The sequence below is a fragment of the Engystomops pustulosus genome, chromosome 10 (genome assembly GCF_040894005.1).
Source record: "Engystomops pustulosus chromosome 10, aEngPut4.maternal, whole genome shotgun sequence".
Taxonomy (NCBI): Eukaryota; Metazoa; Chordata; class Amphibia; order Anura; family Leptodactylidae; genus Engystomops; species Engystomops pustulosus.
Genome location: NC_092420.1, coordinates 29,173,718 through 29,191,473, shown reverse-complemented (window position 1 = coordinate 29,191,473; position 17,756 = coordinate 29,173,718). Strand labels below are relative to the sequence as shown.

General features: G+C 40.5%; 1 protein-coding gene across 1 annotated transcript in view; it reads left to right on the top strand.

Annotated features, from left to right (window-relative positions):
• The window catches only part of NUP210 (nucleoporin 210), a 57,600-nt gene that overhangs the window by 3,419 nt on the left and 36,425 nt on the right, over window positions 1-17,756 (top strand). Inside the window, exons 2-15 of the mRNA XM_072128135.1 lie at window positions 4,099-4,235; window positions 4,984-5,115; window positions 5,198-5,294; window positions 5,463-5,613; window positions 7,552-7,684; window positions 8,370-8,532; window positions 9,164-9,228; window positions 12,582-12,688; window positions 13,055-13,195; window positions 14,057-14,194; window positions 14,372-14,527; window positions 15,685-15,880; window positions 16,360-16,505; window positions 17,368-17,589. Coding sequence (XP_071984236.1) covers window positions 4,099-4,235; window positions 4,984-5,115; window positions 5,198-5,294; window positions 5,463-5,613; window positions 7,552-7,684; window positions 8,370-8,532; window positions 9,164-9,228; window positions 12,582-12,688; window positions 13,055-13,195; window positions 14,057-14,194; window positions 14,372-14,527; window positions 15,685-15,880; window positions 16,360-16,505; window positions 17,368-17,589 — 1,984 coding nt within the window. The remainder of the gene's footprint in view (window positions 1-4,098; window positions 4,236-4,983; window positions 5,116-5,197; window positions 5,295-5,462; window positions 5,614-7,551; window positions 7,685-8,369; window positions 8,533-9,163; window positions 9,229-12,581; window positions 12,689-13,054; window positions 13,196-14,056; window positions 14,195-14,371; window positions 14,528-15,684; window positions 15,881-16,359; window positions 16,506-17,367; window positions 17,590-17,756) is intronic.

Sequence of the window (17,756 nt, the reverse complement as noted above, 5' to 3'; positions counted from 1 at the left end):
TTGTGCAAAATTTTGGACATGTCCTACAGATTGCCTTCATACGGTGGCAGCCCCATGGCTTTCTATGGAGAGGGGATCAGTGATTAGAGCTCACCCCTCCTCTCACCTTTTACACGCAGTGTGTAACCCAAGCAGGTGCAAGTTCTTATGCAAAGTGCCAAAGAAGCCAAAGTCCCTTTTTAAAATGGTGATTTTGCCAACATTTTATTCAGTACGGCCGTCACAGAAGTGAAGAGAATATCTGCATACATTTCTAGTACTGCTATAGCTTTCATATTTTTCCCTAGGTGTTGTTCGTATGCCATTGTCCTTGCACAGATGTCTCTGTAGCTTTGTTACCGGCTGGAATGTAAGGGAGTGGTTTTAAAGAGTTAATAATTAATTTTGAGGATCACAGGCGGGAAGATATCATTTATGGTTTTGCACTCGTTTCCTCATTTAGAACATTCTGCTTAGGAGGAAGTAGGTGGGGAGTGAACTAAAGGGTTTTGCTTAATGTAAACCTGTATTAAGTGTCTTGCTACATTTCTTACTTCTCTCCTGATATCCCAAATTTCATCCACCTAAAGACTGGTTTCTGCAAGTGTTGCATTTTTTTCAGCATGAACCCACTGTAGATGTAGAAGAAGCGTCTAAGAAAAACTGTTCTAGTTGCCCATGGCCAGTGCAGGATCTTCCAAAAAACTGATTTACAAGCCCTGATAAATTCCCCCTGTAGAGACAAAAAATTCAAATGGTATGCAATTCCCTTTACAAAGGTAAACCATAAAGGAATATATAACAGTGAGGACCATTTTAAATGTTTTTCCAGTTGCTTTTATTAAGAGATATTCAGAACAGAAAAGCACATGAAAGCAAAGCTGTAATCAATGCATCATGTGTTTGGACTTTGAGAGTTTCTGAAATGTTGTATAGGTATTTAAAGGGAGGCTGGCACCATATTTTCATTTCTTAAGCTGTTAACAGCAGGTTTTCATAGTTCTATAGTATTTATGGCCAACATAGTTTGTTGTTCCTATCCCAAGAAAATTAACTTTGTACCTGGCTGAAGGAGCAGTGAGTCCCAAGGGACGTGTGTTATTCATGCAAGTCACTCTGTCGACGTCTCTGATATCTCGCACATTCCCGCCTCCCTTCAGCTGATGTCGTCCTCTATGGTAGTTGCCTAGTCAGCACTGGAGTGTATTGGGGCCCTCTGCCAGATGTGCATGTGTGGCACACCTGTCACTGTGTTTATTAGTGAATAACTGGTGACAACAGGTTCCCTTTAAAGGTAATCTATTAGTAAGTCCTGCAAAAGCACCTTATTTTTTGTCTGTCTGCTCATTGGCTCATACACACGGCTATGATTTCCATGGTCTTGTGTATGAGCCAACTGCCCAAGCTGCAAAACTCGGAACAGATCCTATTCCTTCTGTGTTTGCAGCTCTGGGTGTCTTTTCTACTGTCATTTTGTGCATGAGTGGACCTCACACACCAATGATGCCCTGCTCGCAAACAGTGGTCCACGGATCCTCATTTTTGGCCATGCACATGTTCATGTGGAGCTTCCCATTCCTTGTCTATGGGGGACACACTGTAACTTGGGCACAGCTTTCAGTCTGCTGTGCTGTTTTTTATTTTCTATATTTTAAAGGGGTTTTCCCACAAAAGAAAACTCACATTTTAATCCCCTAGTGATGTTCACAAAGATCATTCTAAAACTTTACTTTACAACTTTACTCAGTTTTATTGCTGTTTTAGCTCCCATCACTCCCTCGGCTGCTCAGTGCAAAATACCAGGGTGTGGGCGGGGCCTCTCTAAGCAGACACATTACTGTACTATCCATTTAGTTCATGGGGTGACAATGTGGTTACATTATCAGTGTACAGGTGTATATACACTTTCATCTGGCTTCTGACATTGTACTGACACATAGAAAGAAAGCAAAACAAGAGGGCGGCGCCTCGTGTATTATCGTAGGATAAATGGGAAAAAGTAAATTAAATTGAAATTAAAATATCCGAGGGATATGTATAGAGAGGGAGGGTATGGACAGTAACCCCCCTGAGAATCGCGCTCACCTTAAATAGCTTAAATCGAGCGTAGAGATACTCCAAGAGCTGCCCAACAGCTTGCCTGTATTCGCTTTATGCAAAGGCTGAACCAGTGTCACAAGCATAAAATGGGGTTAGAAAACCAAGAAAAAGGCTGGCACGGCGCTATTATGGAGAGAGTCTTCTGATAAGTTTAAATTGTTTATTCCAAAATAAACAATTTAAACTTGCCAAAAGACTCTCTCCATAATAGCGTCGTGCCAGCCTTTTTCTTGGTTTTCTAACCCCATTTTATACATAGAAAGAAAGAAAGAGAAAGATGAGACAGATCAGAGATGCATGAGATGATTACACAGAGGGTAATAGACCATTACATTGTTACACTGTGAGCCCTGCTACATCTCTCTGAGCTCCCTGCAGGGGTAGCAGTGTAGCTACAGCATTCTCAAGGTATGTTTGCTTCATAATGCATCCAATCAAATGGTAGGTTTCCTTTAACCCCTTCCCGACGCGCGCCGTACTAGTACGGCGCGCGCCGGGTCCCGGTGCATGGAGAGGGCTCGCGGGCCGAGCCCTCTCCATAGCCGGTAAGTCTTTGCTGCATATTGCAGCAAAGGCTTACCGGTAACACCCGCAATCGGTGCTAGCATGGGCGTCGCCATCTTGTCGTGGATCGCTGCTCCCCGATGACGTCACGGGGAGCGGCGATCCGTCGCCATGGTAACCTCGGGTGTTCCAAACACCCGAGGCTACTTCGTTTTAACCCATGCATTACAATGTGCTAATTGCACATTGTAATGCATGGGGAGTAAAATCCACATATACTGCCATACTGTAGTATGGCAGTATATGATAGGATCGATCAGACTACCTAGGGTTAGAGTACCCTAGGGAGTCTGAAAAATAGTAAAAGTAAAAATAAAAAAAAGTTTTAAAAAAAAAAATTATAATAAAAAACCTAAAAATTCAAATCACCCCCCTTTCCCTAGAACTGATATAAAAATAAATAAACAGTAAAAATCATAAACACATTAGGTATCGCCGCGTCCGAAAATGCCCGATCTATCAAAATATGATAATGTTTTTTCACTACGTTTAACCCCGTAACGGAAAATAGCGTCCAAAGTCGAAAATGGCATTTTTTTGCTATTTTGAAAAATATAAAAAAATTAATAAAAAGTGATCAAAAGGTCGCACAGTCCCAAAAATTATAGTAATGAAAACGGCATCAAAATTCGCAAAAAATGACACTATCCACAGCTCCGTACACCAAAGTATGAAAAAGTTATTGGCCCCAGAAGATGGCAAAATAAAAAAAAAATATTTTGTACAGGAGGTTTTAAATTTTTTTAAATGTATGAAAACATTATAAAACCTATACAAATTTGGTATCCACGTGATCGTACCGACCCAAAGAATAAAGTAGACATGTCATTTGGGACGCAGAGTGAAAGCTGTAAAATCCAAGCCCACAAGAAAACGTCACAAATGTGGTTTTTCACCATTTTCACTGCATTTGGAATTTTTTTCCCGCTTCCCAGTACACACCATAGAATATTAAATACCGTCACTATGAAGGGCAATTTGTTACGCAGAAAATAAGCCATAACACAGCTCTTTATGTGGAAAAATAAAAAAGTTATAGATTTTTGAAGTTGGTGAGTGAAAAATGGAAGTGAAAAAACTAAAAAAGGCCAAGTCGTTAAGGGGTTAAAGGACCTCTACCACCAGGTTCAAGGAATGTAAACCAAGCACACGGTTATGCTGGTGTGTGCCCCCTCTGGCAGGATCTGCCCTTTTTTTAGCTTCTTATGCCCTTGTATAATTTTCAAATCCTTTTTAAAAAAACAATTCAGCCTGAGGGGCTTCAGGCTCCATAGATGTTAGTGGAGCCTGGAACAAGCTCTCGGCACCTATCGCCGGCCGGCTGTGCGAGACTTGGTGTTTGCGCATACGCGATAAGTGCATTTTAATTTGCTTTCTTATTACATTTATTCACTTTATACTTTGATATTTATTTTATTGGAAATTTAATTTCTTGTCTCCATAACATTATTTTAGGTCATCGACCAGACCTGAAGTTGCCAGTATTGAACGGGTAAACATAGATGACCAGCAGTGTTCGCAACGGGCTGTGGTGCAAGCACGTGCTACCCACCCTACACGGCTCACCAGTATCATTTTTGCTGAAGACGTGTGTAAGTCATTGCTTATATACTATATGAATGGGAACACATGTCGCTCACACCAGACACATATTTATTTTTATTATCTCCAAATTATAGAGATCCATAGCTGCTTAAATTGAGAAGTTGTGGCAGCAAAGGGTTGTCTTCTAAAAATCTTCTTAAATGGGTTGTCCAGTTTCGCCAACTAAATGAAATTGTTTGTACAATTCTTAAGTTGAATTTGTATGTAAGTCGAAACTGTATTTTATAAATGTAGTTCCGGACAAAAAATTTTCCCTTGCTTCATTTGCTGTAATTGGACCAAGGATTATCAATAAAGCTTCATTAAAGACACCTTACAGCTGCAACCGAGGACTATAATAAAGCATTTAGAGAGCTTGACCAGAGGTCACAGTGGGCAGAGGGGTCAGTCTTTATCTAGTGGTCGGGTGTCCTTAAGTAGGGGACCGCCTGTATAATGAAAAGTTGGAAAATTATATAACTTTTCATTATTCAAGCATTAACATTTGCTGAAATGGGACAACCCCTTTAAGTTCCTTCTGACCATACCATTAATTGGCATGTGATATGAAATGGGTCCTGTGGCCCTCAGAAGTTCTGTCCAGATGCAGGAACATGGAGCGAGAGAAGAAAATTTCCCCAATTTTCTCTATATTGGAGACTCCCAAAGCTGCTAAAATTGAGATGCATGCCACCTTCATTTAGTGGCATTCGAGATGCAAGGATTTATTTAGGTTTTTCTTTTCACATTATAAAGATACTGGACAGGTTCTTCGATGTGATGCAATCGTTGACTTGGTTCATGACATTCAGATCGTATCGACTACAAAAGAATTGTATCTAGAGGACTCGCCGCTGAAGCTAAAAATACAAGCTTTGGACTCTGAAGGTAAAATATTGCTCTTCTCTGTGCCTGTTTTACTTTCAATGTGTTCACAGATTTACTTGTGTCACTTTCTGGTATTTTGCAGGTAATACGTTCAGTACATTGGCTGGCATGGCCTTTGACTGGACAGTGGTGAAGGACACTGATGTGGATGGATACTCAGATTCCCACAATTCATTGCGGTAAGAGAGAAAATGTTTTTCAGCCATGTGATGGGTGTTTGTCTTCCTATTTTCACATCTACTGTTGACAAAATGGAAATGTTTCCAACAAATTCAAAAAATAATCCTATAAATGAGTTACTTTTTAAAATTTCTTTTTTTTTTAAATTTATTTTGTTTTATCTTTAGTATTCTTAAATTTTTGGAGTCTACCTATGTACCTCCAACGTACATATCAGAGATGGAGAAAGTTGCAAAACAGGGTGACACTGTTCTAGTGTCTGGAATTAAAATTGGAAGCTCCAAACTCCGGTCAAGAATAATGGAACCAGTGTATGAGGCAAGTGAATGAGACAGGAGGGGACATGCCTGTGGATGATTTGAGATGGGGGGGGGGGGTTGTTTCAGAGCAATTGAGGTATGACTTATGAGACCCCCCTCCCTGTCCTGATTGGGGTTCCAATAGTCAAACCACAGTGATCTGTAACTTATCCCCTATCTCAGTGATGGTGAACCTATGGCACTGGTGCCAGAGGTGGCACTCAGAGCCCTATCTATGGGCACTCAGGCCATCAGCCTAGGACAGCGTTCACCAAACAGGACCAAATCCATTAAATCTTCCTGCAGTCCTAGGCAACTTATGAAATGCTGCGCTCAGCACTATTTTACAGCGACACTTCATTGACTGTTTGGAACTGCTTGAAAAGTGAGAAGGTGTTAAAAGAAGTGCATTATCTTAGGAGGTCCTCCTGCTGGACCCACCATTCTTCCTAAACAGAGAGACCCTGGAGAGAAGTTACAATGATAGTCTGAATTTGCCCACCTTCTTTCAACTGTATTGGTGGCATCAGGCGGCCGATACAATTAAAGAAGTGGAAGAACAGGTAGCAATAAGTTACTGCTTAAAATGGCACATTGGCACATCAGGGTAAATAAGTGGGTTTTGGTTGTAGTTTGGGCACTCTTTCTCTAAAAAGTTCGCCATCACTGCCCTATCTTGTTGATATGTGATGAGTTACATTGGTTATTACAATACAAAACCATGAGTAGAGACTGAACACATAGATCAGGTACAAATAATTCCATCATAACTTCTCTGTGCAACCATTTAGGTTTAGGGGCACAATAATTAATGCATCTGTTATGCATTGCCTCCTTCATTTTAAAATTGACTTTTACAAATATTCTAATGAGCCAGAAAGGCTGTAGCTTCAAACAGTGATACACTATCAGCCCCCCCTACTTCCTCAGCAGTTCCCCCTCCCTCTGCCTGATGTAATCTGACATCGGCAGAGGAAGTTTCAGCATAACCCGTCAATTCAGGTTTAGGGGCACAATAATGAATGCATCTGTTATACATGGCCTCCTTCATTTTAAAATTGACTTTTAAAAATATTCTAATGAGCCAGAAAGGCTGTAGCTTCAAAGAGTGATACACTATCACCCCCCCCCCCCTGCTTCCTCAGCAGTTCCCCCTCCCTCTGCCTGATGTAATCTGACATCGGCAGCGGAAGTTTCAGCACACAGTGGGATGGGGACGTGCTCCTGCACAGTATAAAACTGAGGTGCTTTGGTAACAGGCCCAGAGCCCTTCTGACTCGATAGCATAATTTAAAAAGTTGATTTTTAGAAATAACATTTGTACTATTCATTTATGCAATGCTGTTATAGAGGACCTGTCGCCCCCTAAAAAAAACTCCTATCGCTACCCCATTATTAGCAGTGTTAAACTGTTAGCTTTATCGGAACATTCCGATAAAGCTAGCGAACGCTGCACTGCCATACCCTCAGAACGCCGGTCCACGCTTAAAGGCCCATGGGAGGGGCGGTTTGGGGAAAAAGCAGCGCCTTGGACTGTGCCCAATTGAATAAGCTTGCAGCGGTCCGCTGTTCTGAGGGTATGACAGTGCAGTGTTCCCTGGCTTTTTCGGAAGGTTCCTATAAAGCTAGCACTTTAATACTGCTAACAATGGGGTAGTGCTACTTACCGTACTTTAGTAAGCAGATCCTATAGTGTTTTTTTTAGGCCAACGGGTCCTCTTTAAGTTACACCCTGAATAAATGTTTGCAGCAAGCTTTTTATTGCCTTTCAATAGTCATTCAATGGCTTGAAGTGTCTTTCTTGCAAGTTATCAGGTTGAAGTTGATTGCTACATATTTAACTATGAGCTTAATCGTATAAAACAAGTTATGCAGTAATTTTACGTATAGTGAAATTTAGTTTTCTTGTTTTGTAAAGAAAAAAAAAGCTTATTTTCTTTGTCATAAAATATTGCAGAATGTAAAACCAGCAGAGGTCCGACTCCTTATTCTAGAAAACATTCTTCTGCATCCAGCATCTGATGTTTATCTACTTGTTGGGTCATCTATAAAATACAAAGTACAGAAGATTAAACAGGGAAAGATCACAGGTAAATTTTATCTTTTTGATTTTGCTTACACCTCACTACAAATCTGTATGAACTAAAACATAGAATTTGCTATACTGATACATTGGGAAGATTCTGTAAGAGATGTTCCTCTTCTGGCGGAGTAACCCCATTAATCTACCTCTCCCCGACGGTTTTGGAGTTTCTCTGACCTGCGCGCCACTAGGGGGTGGTTGGGGAGCGGGGAGGGTTTGCCCTGCCCTTCACATTTACTTTACTCTCTGGACGAAAATCAGCGGAGACTATAGCAACAGACTCCACTAGTTCAAATCTGGACTAAAGTGCCGAACTGGCGCCAGTCTTAATGAATCTCCCCCATTGGAACAAAGTATCTGGACATAGATGCATGCTACTAGCTCATCAAGAATTCCTAAAACTGGATTCAGTATGCCTGTCGGCTACGAAAAACTACTATACCTATACATTTAGGCAATTTTTGTAATTTTTTTTTTTTTCTGCGATTGTGACTATTTAGCTGATTGTCTTCTTGCAGTGGCGAATATATGGTTTTGTTGGGGAAAGCTATATATATATTTTGTATTACTTGGAAGACTTCCAAATCTAATACTGATTGTGTAAAAATAAGAAAAATGGCCATTTCTGAATACTTTTTGGTGACTTCTTTACCTCCTTTTTAATGAGCCTCAATTGTTTTTTTTATCTACAGATTTAGCCATGCCGTCAGATCAATACATTTTGCAGCTTCAGAACCACATTCCTACCCATGGTGGTAACCCTAACGAACCAGTAGCTAAACTGGACCAGGGCACGTCCAAGGTCACGGCATTGCAGAAGGGTCAAGCCGACGTTGTGTTGTTTCACAAAAATATCCTTGAGTGATTTGTCTTTGGGATTCCATAATTTTTGTATGCTCTTTGCTTATCTCGTGAAACTTGAGAGGGACAGACTGGAGCAGCAAGTTACCTCTCATGAGCAGAGTAGAATAAGAGAGCATTGTACTGTTTAACCACAAATAGCCTGTGTGTGTCTGCACTGTGTGACTTTGTCTATCCTGGAGTGGGAGCGTGCAAGCCAGATCTTAAACAAGCAGCTCTGTGTGAGTGTAGCCGGGCCAGCTGTGTGAAAATCCTCTAAGTGTCTGTAAGAGTGGATAATTGCCATGGCACAATGCCACTAACTGCAGAAAGATGCTTGACTTTGGGTTGTGTACATAGCAAATAACAAGAGCTGGACCCTACTCACAAGGCAGGGACTAGACCTTAATACACATGGATACATGCACATTACATGTGACTTAACATAACATATAAATAGTGTGACTATTGGTGTGTGTGCGGTTTATAAAAAAATTAAATTTTTGTTCCTTCAGAGAAAATATTTCTATTTATCATGAAATCATGTATAACTAAAATAATTCCTGCCAAAAACTCATCCCCATTGCTAAGGTTCAATTGCACTTTTCTTGTGGTCAACTTTTTTCCTTAACAATGTTGCACATATTCGTATGCAAGGTGCTTCAAGGCTGCCAAATGCTACTGTCTACGTGGTTGAACCCGGATATTTAGGTGACTATATTTCTCTTCTATTTTATTATACGCTTCATTTACCTTGATTCATATTTCAGTCCTTTTAATGACTACATGTATTTACTTCCTTCGGCTTTATGCAGCTGCAGCACTTATCATCCTTCTTTCTCTGTTCAATGGACTTTTAACCCATCTTGTCTCCAAATACACTACTCAAAAAAAAAAAATAAAGAAAACCCTAAAATACCACAACGAAGTAGCAATTCTTTGTTCACTACATAGTGGAATTTATTGAGAAAAATACATCATGAAAATGATCAATGATGCAGGTAGCAAAACATTCTCTACTGTGTTTCCAATCACTGTTTTGTCATGTTGTTCTCTCTCACATACCAGACACTTTGTTGGGTGTTGGGCTATAAGATCAACACCGACTTGTGGAGGTTGGGCCCTCGTACCACCCTCATGGATACGGTTTCTGACCATTTGGGCAGATGCATGGGTATTCTTTGCTGCCAAAGTTCATTTTGCAGGGCTCTGGCTTCTCTTCTTAACCCTCCTTGCAATGAGGAGGTGGTAGTGGTCCTTCCGCTGGGTGTACTGGCCTGTGAACACCCGTCCCCTGGTGTACATCTAACCTCCTTGCCACAGCTCATGTTGATGCTGCATCCCGGATGAGCTAGACTACCTGTTGGTTGTAGACACCGCCTTTTGCTACCTCTAGGGGTTAGTACAATGACAAAATGCAAAAGTGTCCACAACACCCCAGAATGATGAGACCAGACAGCAGGAGAAGTTCATTAACCCCTTAACGCTCTGCGCCGTAGCTCTACGGCGCAGAGGTATAAGGGATGTATGAAGAGGGCTCACGGGCTGAGTCCTCTTCATACAGAGGTGGGGGTTTTTGCATTTTGCACAAAACCCCCACCGCTAATAACCGCGGTCGGTGCTTGCACCGATCGCGGCTATTAACCCTCTAAACGCCGCCCGCAAAGTCGCGGGCGGCGTTTAAAAGACGGCGGCGCGCGGGCGCCGCCATCTTTTTTCCGATCGCCACGCCCCCGAACGTCATCGGGGGGCGGCGATCGGTTACCATGGTAGCCTCGGGTCTTCTTTTGACACGAGGCTACATGGTTTATGCAGGTTCGTTACAATGAGCCAGTGGCTCATTGTAATGAATGTGCTGCAAAAATGCCATATATTGCAATACAGAAGTATTGCAGTATATGGTAGGAGCGATCTGATCATCTAGGGTTAATGTACACTAGATGGTCTAAAAAATAGTGAAAAAAAAAAAGAAAAAAAAAAGTTTAAAAAATAAAAAAAATTAATAAAATATTAAAAGTTCAAATCACCCCCCTTTCCCTAGAACGGATATAAAACATAATAAACAGTAAAAATAACAGACATATTAGGTATCGCCGCGTCCCAAAATGCCCGATCTATCAAAATATAAAAACGGTTACGGCCGACGGTGACCTCCGAGGCGGGAAATGGCGCCCAAATGTCCGAAATGCGACTTTTACACCTTTTTACATAACATAAAAAATGAAATAAAAAATTATCAAAATGTCGCACAGACCTCAAAATGGTAGCAATGAAAACGTCGCCTCATTTCGCAAAAAATGACCCCTCACACATTTCCGTGCGCCAAAGTATGAAAAAGTTATTAGCGTCAGAAGATGGCAAAAATTTTTTTTTCTTTTTTGTACACATTCGTTTAATTTTTGAAAATGTATTAAAACACAATAAAACCTATATAAATTTGGTATCACCGCGATCGCACCGAACCAAAGAATAAAGTAGGCATGTTATTTGGAGCGAAGAGTGAAAGTCGTAAAAACTGAGCCCACAAGAACGTGACGCACGTGCGGTTTTTTTTCAATTTTTCCACATTTGGAATTTTTTTTCAGCTTCGCAGTACACGGCATGTTAAAATAAATAACATTACGGGAAAGTAAAATTTGTTACGCACAAAATAAGCCCTCACACAGGTCTGTACACGTAAAAATGAAAAAGTTATGGATTTTTGAAGTTGGAGAGCGAGAATTTAGCCGAAAAACCCTCCGTCCTTAAGGGGTTAAAAATTTGTGTTGATTCATAACTGGACAGGAATGATTGACCTTGTGTTGTTTAAAGGAAATCTACCAATACGGAAAACCCTTTAAACCAGGCATACCTTCTTGTCGCTGGTTGTACCCCATTGCAGGATCTTATCTTGAGCCACAAAACTGGGTGCTCCTGGCAATTCACCCAGTGCGCTCCGCTTTTGTCTCTACTGTGCGACACAACCTGGAAGCGGCTTCACTGTCTGTTCAGTGAGCAGGAGGCTTGTATAATTAGCAGCAGAGTGAGCAACGTTTCGCCCTGGGTGACTTGCCAAGAAAGCCTAATAAGCATAATTTAAAGAATTAATTTTCGCTTATGTCTTATCAAGATATGATCCTGCATCAGTGTAAAAGCGGCAATAAGAAGGTATGCTTGGTATATATAGTGGTTTTCAGTGGGGTAACTAGTAGCTGATGGGCACCAGTGCAAAGTCTGTGCCAGGCCCCCGAGTATAATGTATGGTTTATAGTAATAGTCTTCTCATATGGGAAAGTGACACCTTATGGGCCCCAAAAGCCTCTTGGGCCCGGGTGTGATCGCAAGTTACGCCCCTGGTAACGGAGCTTAACTAGTTTGATTTTATGATTTATAAAATTTATGGCCTCTCTAAAGTAGATGGAGTTATCAATAAGATGGCCGCCACTGGAAACTACAAGTTCCATGATCCTTTAGTTCTCAGTAACTCCTCCTCCCTCTTATGCTCTGCTCCCAGTGATGATGTAACAGACTGTCCAACTCTGTTACCATAAAAATGATGTGTAACTGCCATCACCACAACACTGGCCATACTGGATGCACTGCAACCAACCCACTATAGCCAAACATAGTGGAGATCACATGACCTGCCCAGGCAGGTGCAGGACATGTGATGTGGACATGTGACCAGCGGCCATCTTCTGTCCTGTGTCTGCTCTGCCACGGACCGCGTGGAGGAAATTAACGGACTGATTAAAGGGCCAGTAGCATTTTAATTCTTCATTACAGTGTATGTCACCAGCATTTTTCTGCTAAGGGGAGCAAAATTTTAAATAACAACTAATTACACATTAGCTTATATTTTGACTGTCCACTTGTATATGAATTATGCTTATTCCTGGAATACCCCTTTAATGTATTTGAGTATGGCAAATAGCAAGGAGACACACAAACACAAGGAGAACATCCTAGCAACACCATGTAAATTTTGCCTATGCTCTGATTTCATCTCATGACTGTGTTCGTTACCAGGGGCCACCTTGACAATTTGGAATTAGTTTTTTTACATTTCCCATTATTCTTCACAGGGTTTTCTATCCAACCTGGTGATCGATGGGTTCTTGAAACGGGAAGATATTATGAAATAACCATTGATGTGTATGACAAGTCTAGCAACAAAGTCTACTTGTCAGATGTAAGTAATAAATTTTATATAAACACACACAGAAGCATATTATAAACACAGATCTACACTAGTAGTAGTCAAAAAGGGACAAGAAATTTGGGCCGTTTTGGTTACAGCAAAACTGAAAAAAAAAAAGTCATTACGAGTAGAGAACCAAGCCTGTCTCCACTTATGCTTAAGTAGGGGAAAGCTTAGCCTCAATATAAATACTAATCGTAATTGGTTTTGATCAATGGAACTGTGATTGGACGATAAGTAATACGTAAGTGTGTCTACAGGATCAGACTACACAGTGGTCTTCAAATGAAACTTTTTTTTTTTTTTTTTTTTGCATTCTACTAATTTAAAAAAAAAAAACAAATTAATTATTTTCAGAATATACGTATCGAAGCAAAGATACCTAAAGAATATTTTGATGTTCTGGAATCTTCCTTGAATGGGTCGTATCATCGTGTGAAGGCAGTGAAGAGCGGTCAGACAATTATTGATGCGGCTTTGACTTGTATGGTTGATGAGGTATGTAGAGTTTGCATTTATTTTATATTTGATTTTCCTTTAAGGCTCAGTTCACATCTGCATTGGGGCTTTTCATTACACTCTGTTGTAGGAAAAAGTAATGCGCACTAAAATGTAAGGTGAATGGAAGATATGTAGCACCAATGTATTCTGTAGTGCTTTACAAATCATGGAGTACATTTACAAATAAAATAAGGCATCAATAAATAAAAACAGAAATGTGAATGAGGGCCCTGCTCACAAGACCTTGCAATTTTAAGGGACACACACACACAAGAGGTTGAAGAGCTTGTATAATAGTCCCATCTTTCTTTATAAAAAGTAGAATAAAAATAATTATATAAATAATTCTGCTACTTGAATTGGTCATCAGCCGCAATCTTATATACTGTGTCCAAGGGGAATAGGACCGCAGAGAAGCCTGCAGATTGGTATGTAGTGTTTGCAGGATAACTGAAGGGAGGAGTACACTGGGCTGGTTAGAGTTGGTTTCATGCAGTTAGGGAATGTGATAGACCTGCCTGAAGAGAGGGGTTTTAATTGCACATTTGAAGCTTTGATGGTTTGATATTAGTTTTATAGTCCAGGGTAGGGCATTCAAGAGAGTTGGTGCAGCTTGGGAGAAGTTTTGGAGATGTTGGTGGGAGTTTTGAATTAAAGAGAATACTATAAAATCACTGACTGATCAAAGAGCATGGGTTGGGCGATGGGTTGAGGTAGGGAGGCACTATGCAGAGCTTTGTGGATGAGGGTCATTAGTTTAATTAGTTTTTTTCGGAAGGAGTTGGGTAACCAGTGCAGTGAGTGGCACAGACTGAAGGCATTTTGAGAATAAACAATTGAATGAATCTGTTGTTTCAGGATGGCGGTGTTCATGTGTTACCAAATCCAGTTAGGAATCAGCAAGAAGTGGAGATCTACTTGCCAATTACACTGTCACCCAAAATCCTAACTTTTCCTTGGCAACCGAAACCTGGAGCCTACCAGTATACAATTCAGGTAATCAAGCAAATTATGTTTTGACTGCTTTTTTTATTTTTTTATTTTTTTTGTTTGTGTGTGTGAAGCTTTTCGTATATATCTAATGTTTAACAATAAATCTCTTATTTGCATAAAATATATTTGGAAGCTCAGATCTCATCTGCATCATTGATGTCTTTTATTGATAATTTCAAGGTACAAGGTGGAAGTGGAAATTTCACTTGGTCTTCCTCTAACAGTGCTGTAGCCACTGTGACTGTGAAAGGCTTGATGACAACCGGGGATGACATCGGTGTCAGTGTAATACGTGCTCGAGATGTTCAAAATCCTCTTCATTATGGAGAAATGAAGGTAAAAATTAAAATTTTAATCGCTAACCCATAATCTTATATCTTCAAGTAGTAGACATTGGTGCTTACTCCACAAAGTAAGATTTCTTGTGTATTATGTCGTGGGGGTAATGCAAATGTGATCCACGTTTTCCTAAAAATTCAAATGCTCTATCCATTACCATATCAGAGAAATTGAGAGATGTAGATAAAGGAACTTTAATGAATTATTAGTTGTCTGTGCTATAACTTGCTAGTGAATAAGGTCCTGTGATTACTAGAGATGAGCGAGCACTAAAATGCTCGGGTGCTCGTTATTCGAGACGAACTTTTCCAGATGCTCGAGTGCTCGTCTCGAATAACGAGCCCCATTGAAGTCAATGGGAGACTCGAGCATTTTTCAAAGGGACCATGGTTCAGGAATAAAATGTGTTATTTAATTGAAAAAGAATGTCTTCTGATAAGTTAGCAGATGTATGCAAACATCTGCAATCTATTCTTCACTGTTCCGCGCGTATATTATCTCCTGACAAGTTAGCAGATGTGAAGAATAGAATAAAAACAGTGAACACAGGATCATTTAAGTGAAAAACGCAGTGAAGAATAGATTACAGATGTTCGGCACATCTGCTTACTTGTCGGGAGATACGCTGTCCCGGGATCCGCTCCTCTTCTTCCACTGAAGTCTCCCCGTGCTGCCCGATGTCTCCCCCGTGCTGCCCGATGTCTCCCCCGTGCTGCCCGATGTCTCCCCCGTGCTGCCCGATGTCTCCCCCGTGCTGCCCGATGTCTCCCTGCTGCCGTTCCGTGCGTATCTTCCGACAAGTAAGCAGATGTGCCGAACATCTGTAATCTATTCTTCACTGTGTTTTTCACTGTGTTTTTCTCTTAAATGATCCTGTGGTCACTGTGTTCACTGTTTTTATTCTATTCTTCTTCACTGTGTTTTTTTAATTAAATGCTCGATCTCGAGCAGGGGAAATACTCGTCCGAGCAACGAGCCGTTTCGAGTACCTTAATACTCGAACGAGCATCAAGCTCGGACGAGTATACTCGCTCATCTCTAGTGATTACATTACCATTATCATTGTGCATTATTTTTCTGGTTTATTTTTTTCTGTCTCATTCTGATCCTCTGCTAGATAACATTTAATATAACATCTTATATGATCTGTATAGGTGTTTGTCATTGAACCCACTGGGATGGAATTCATACCTTGCCCAGTTGAAGCTCGACTGGGGAAGACTCTTCAGCTGCCTCTCAGGATATTTGGGCTCCTAAGTGGAGACAACGAGACTGTGACCCTGAGTGATTGTTCACACTTTGACTTGACTGTAGCAATGGAGACATCTGAGATCTTTAAGATACTACCAGGTAGGTCAAAATGTGCTGTTATAAAATTATTAGACATTGTTTTTAACAAAGTTAAAGGGTTTTTTTGTAATGTGTGGGGGGCAGGATATTAGGTAATTTACCAATATACATCTATTAATAGTTCTGCTCCGCTTTCTTGATATGTAAATTGAAGCCTCCGTTCTTTTACCTCATCAGCCGGACATTCCTGACCATATATTGGCCGCAGATAGAGGGTCATGTGGTCTCTATCTGTCCATAAACAAAATTCATATGGAACACATTTATTGTGTAGGCACAGGATGGGCCATAAATGCCAGATTTTTTTTTAAGTTTCAGCTTTGGGACCCTCTCGTATGGCCATGAATTTTAAAGAAGTATTACCACTTTACACATGAGATAATTTGGAACCTAGTCTTTTACTATTCTAATATGTTGCTGCTAATATTATAAAGATCCCTTTTAGTAATCATGTTTTTTTTTTTTTCTTTGGTTAATAGGCAGACTCAAACCTGGCATTGACTTTTGTAGCGGTATAACAGTGCAAGCGGAAACGCCAGGATACACAAGCATATTTGTCAGCTACAAGCATGGCCATGTTCATCTAAAAGCTAAAATCATAGTGGCTGCTTATCCACCATTGAAGGTAAGTGTATTGCAGATGTCTTAGTTTAGGATTTCCCTTTCACGTAGTCTCTACTAGTAGTTCTTTTAAACTTATTCAAGGCATCTAAATGTGGAATGAATGAGGAGAAATTAATCTTTTTTTATATTTATGCATTCTTGTTCTCATTCTTGTTGTTTGCAAATGATCTGGTTCTTCTCCTCTTCCACCATTGCCCAATTCTATCCACTCTGCTTGGATTGACATCCCCCTGCTCTACCTTCACTAAAGCAATCTGTGTAGACCATCTGTACACATCCTTTCTGTTGAAGCAGTTAATGTCTGGTTGGTACTTTCATTTAAGGACATCTACCACCAGGATGAAGGTTTGTAAACCAAGCACACTGACATATTAGTGTGTGTCAGGTTACACTCTTCTTGAAGCATCGTATGCCCTGGTTTTTACAGAAAAACATTTTAACATTTAAAACCTTTTTTTCTTAAAAACAAGGGCATAAGATGCTACAAGAAGAGCAGATCCTGCCAGAGAGGGCACACTAGTACGTCGGTGTGCTTGGTTTACACATGCCTCCACAGACCAATAGACAACACGGTAGTGAAAAAGGATGTTCCAGGTGGCCACTCGCTGGATAACACTGGTCCTGTGACATTTGACCATCCAAATTTGGCTGGAAACCAGAGCAATGTGGGAGCCAGAGCAGCTTAAATATGTGTTGCAGGGATTTTTCAAATGTTCTTAAACAGGCCTTTTATTAGTTGGTTAAACATTTTGGTGTTGATCAAATGAATTGTGATGGTATGTGCCCAAAATTAAGCTCCCGTGCGTTTGCACAATATGTATATTTTACATTATTTATTGTATTTTTTTTTCTGCCACTCTTAGACTATTGACCCTCCATCAATAGCATTGGTTACATTGGGTTCCTCAAAAGACATGCTGTTTGAAGGGGGCCCCAAGCCATGGGTCCTAGAACCTCTGAAGTTCTTCAGGAGTTTATCTGCAGAAGATAAGGATAGCACTGGGCTCTTTCTCCTCGATACCCCATTATCCCTCAACAATTTTCATCATTGGGCTAGAACTGTTTGCAGAAACCTTGGTGAACAGGTAATATCCATGGATCATCTACAGTCTTTGTGAAGTGTCAGGCGTTCTTTTATGTCTGACAGACAGTATGCTATAAAACCGACTTGGATAAATTGCCCATTAAATATCCTTGCTTAAACTTAATAAATTTTATAGAAGTATGTAGTGTATACATTGTGTGTGTATGT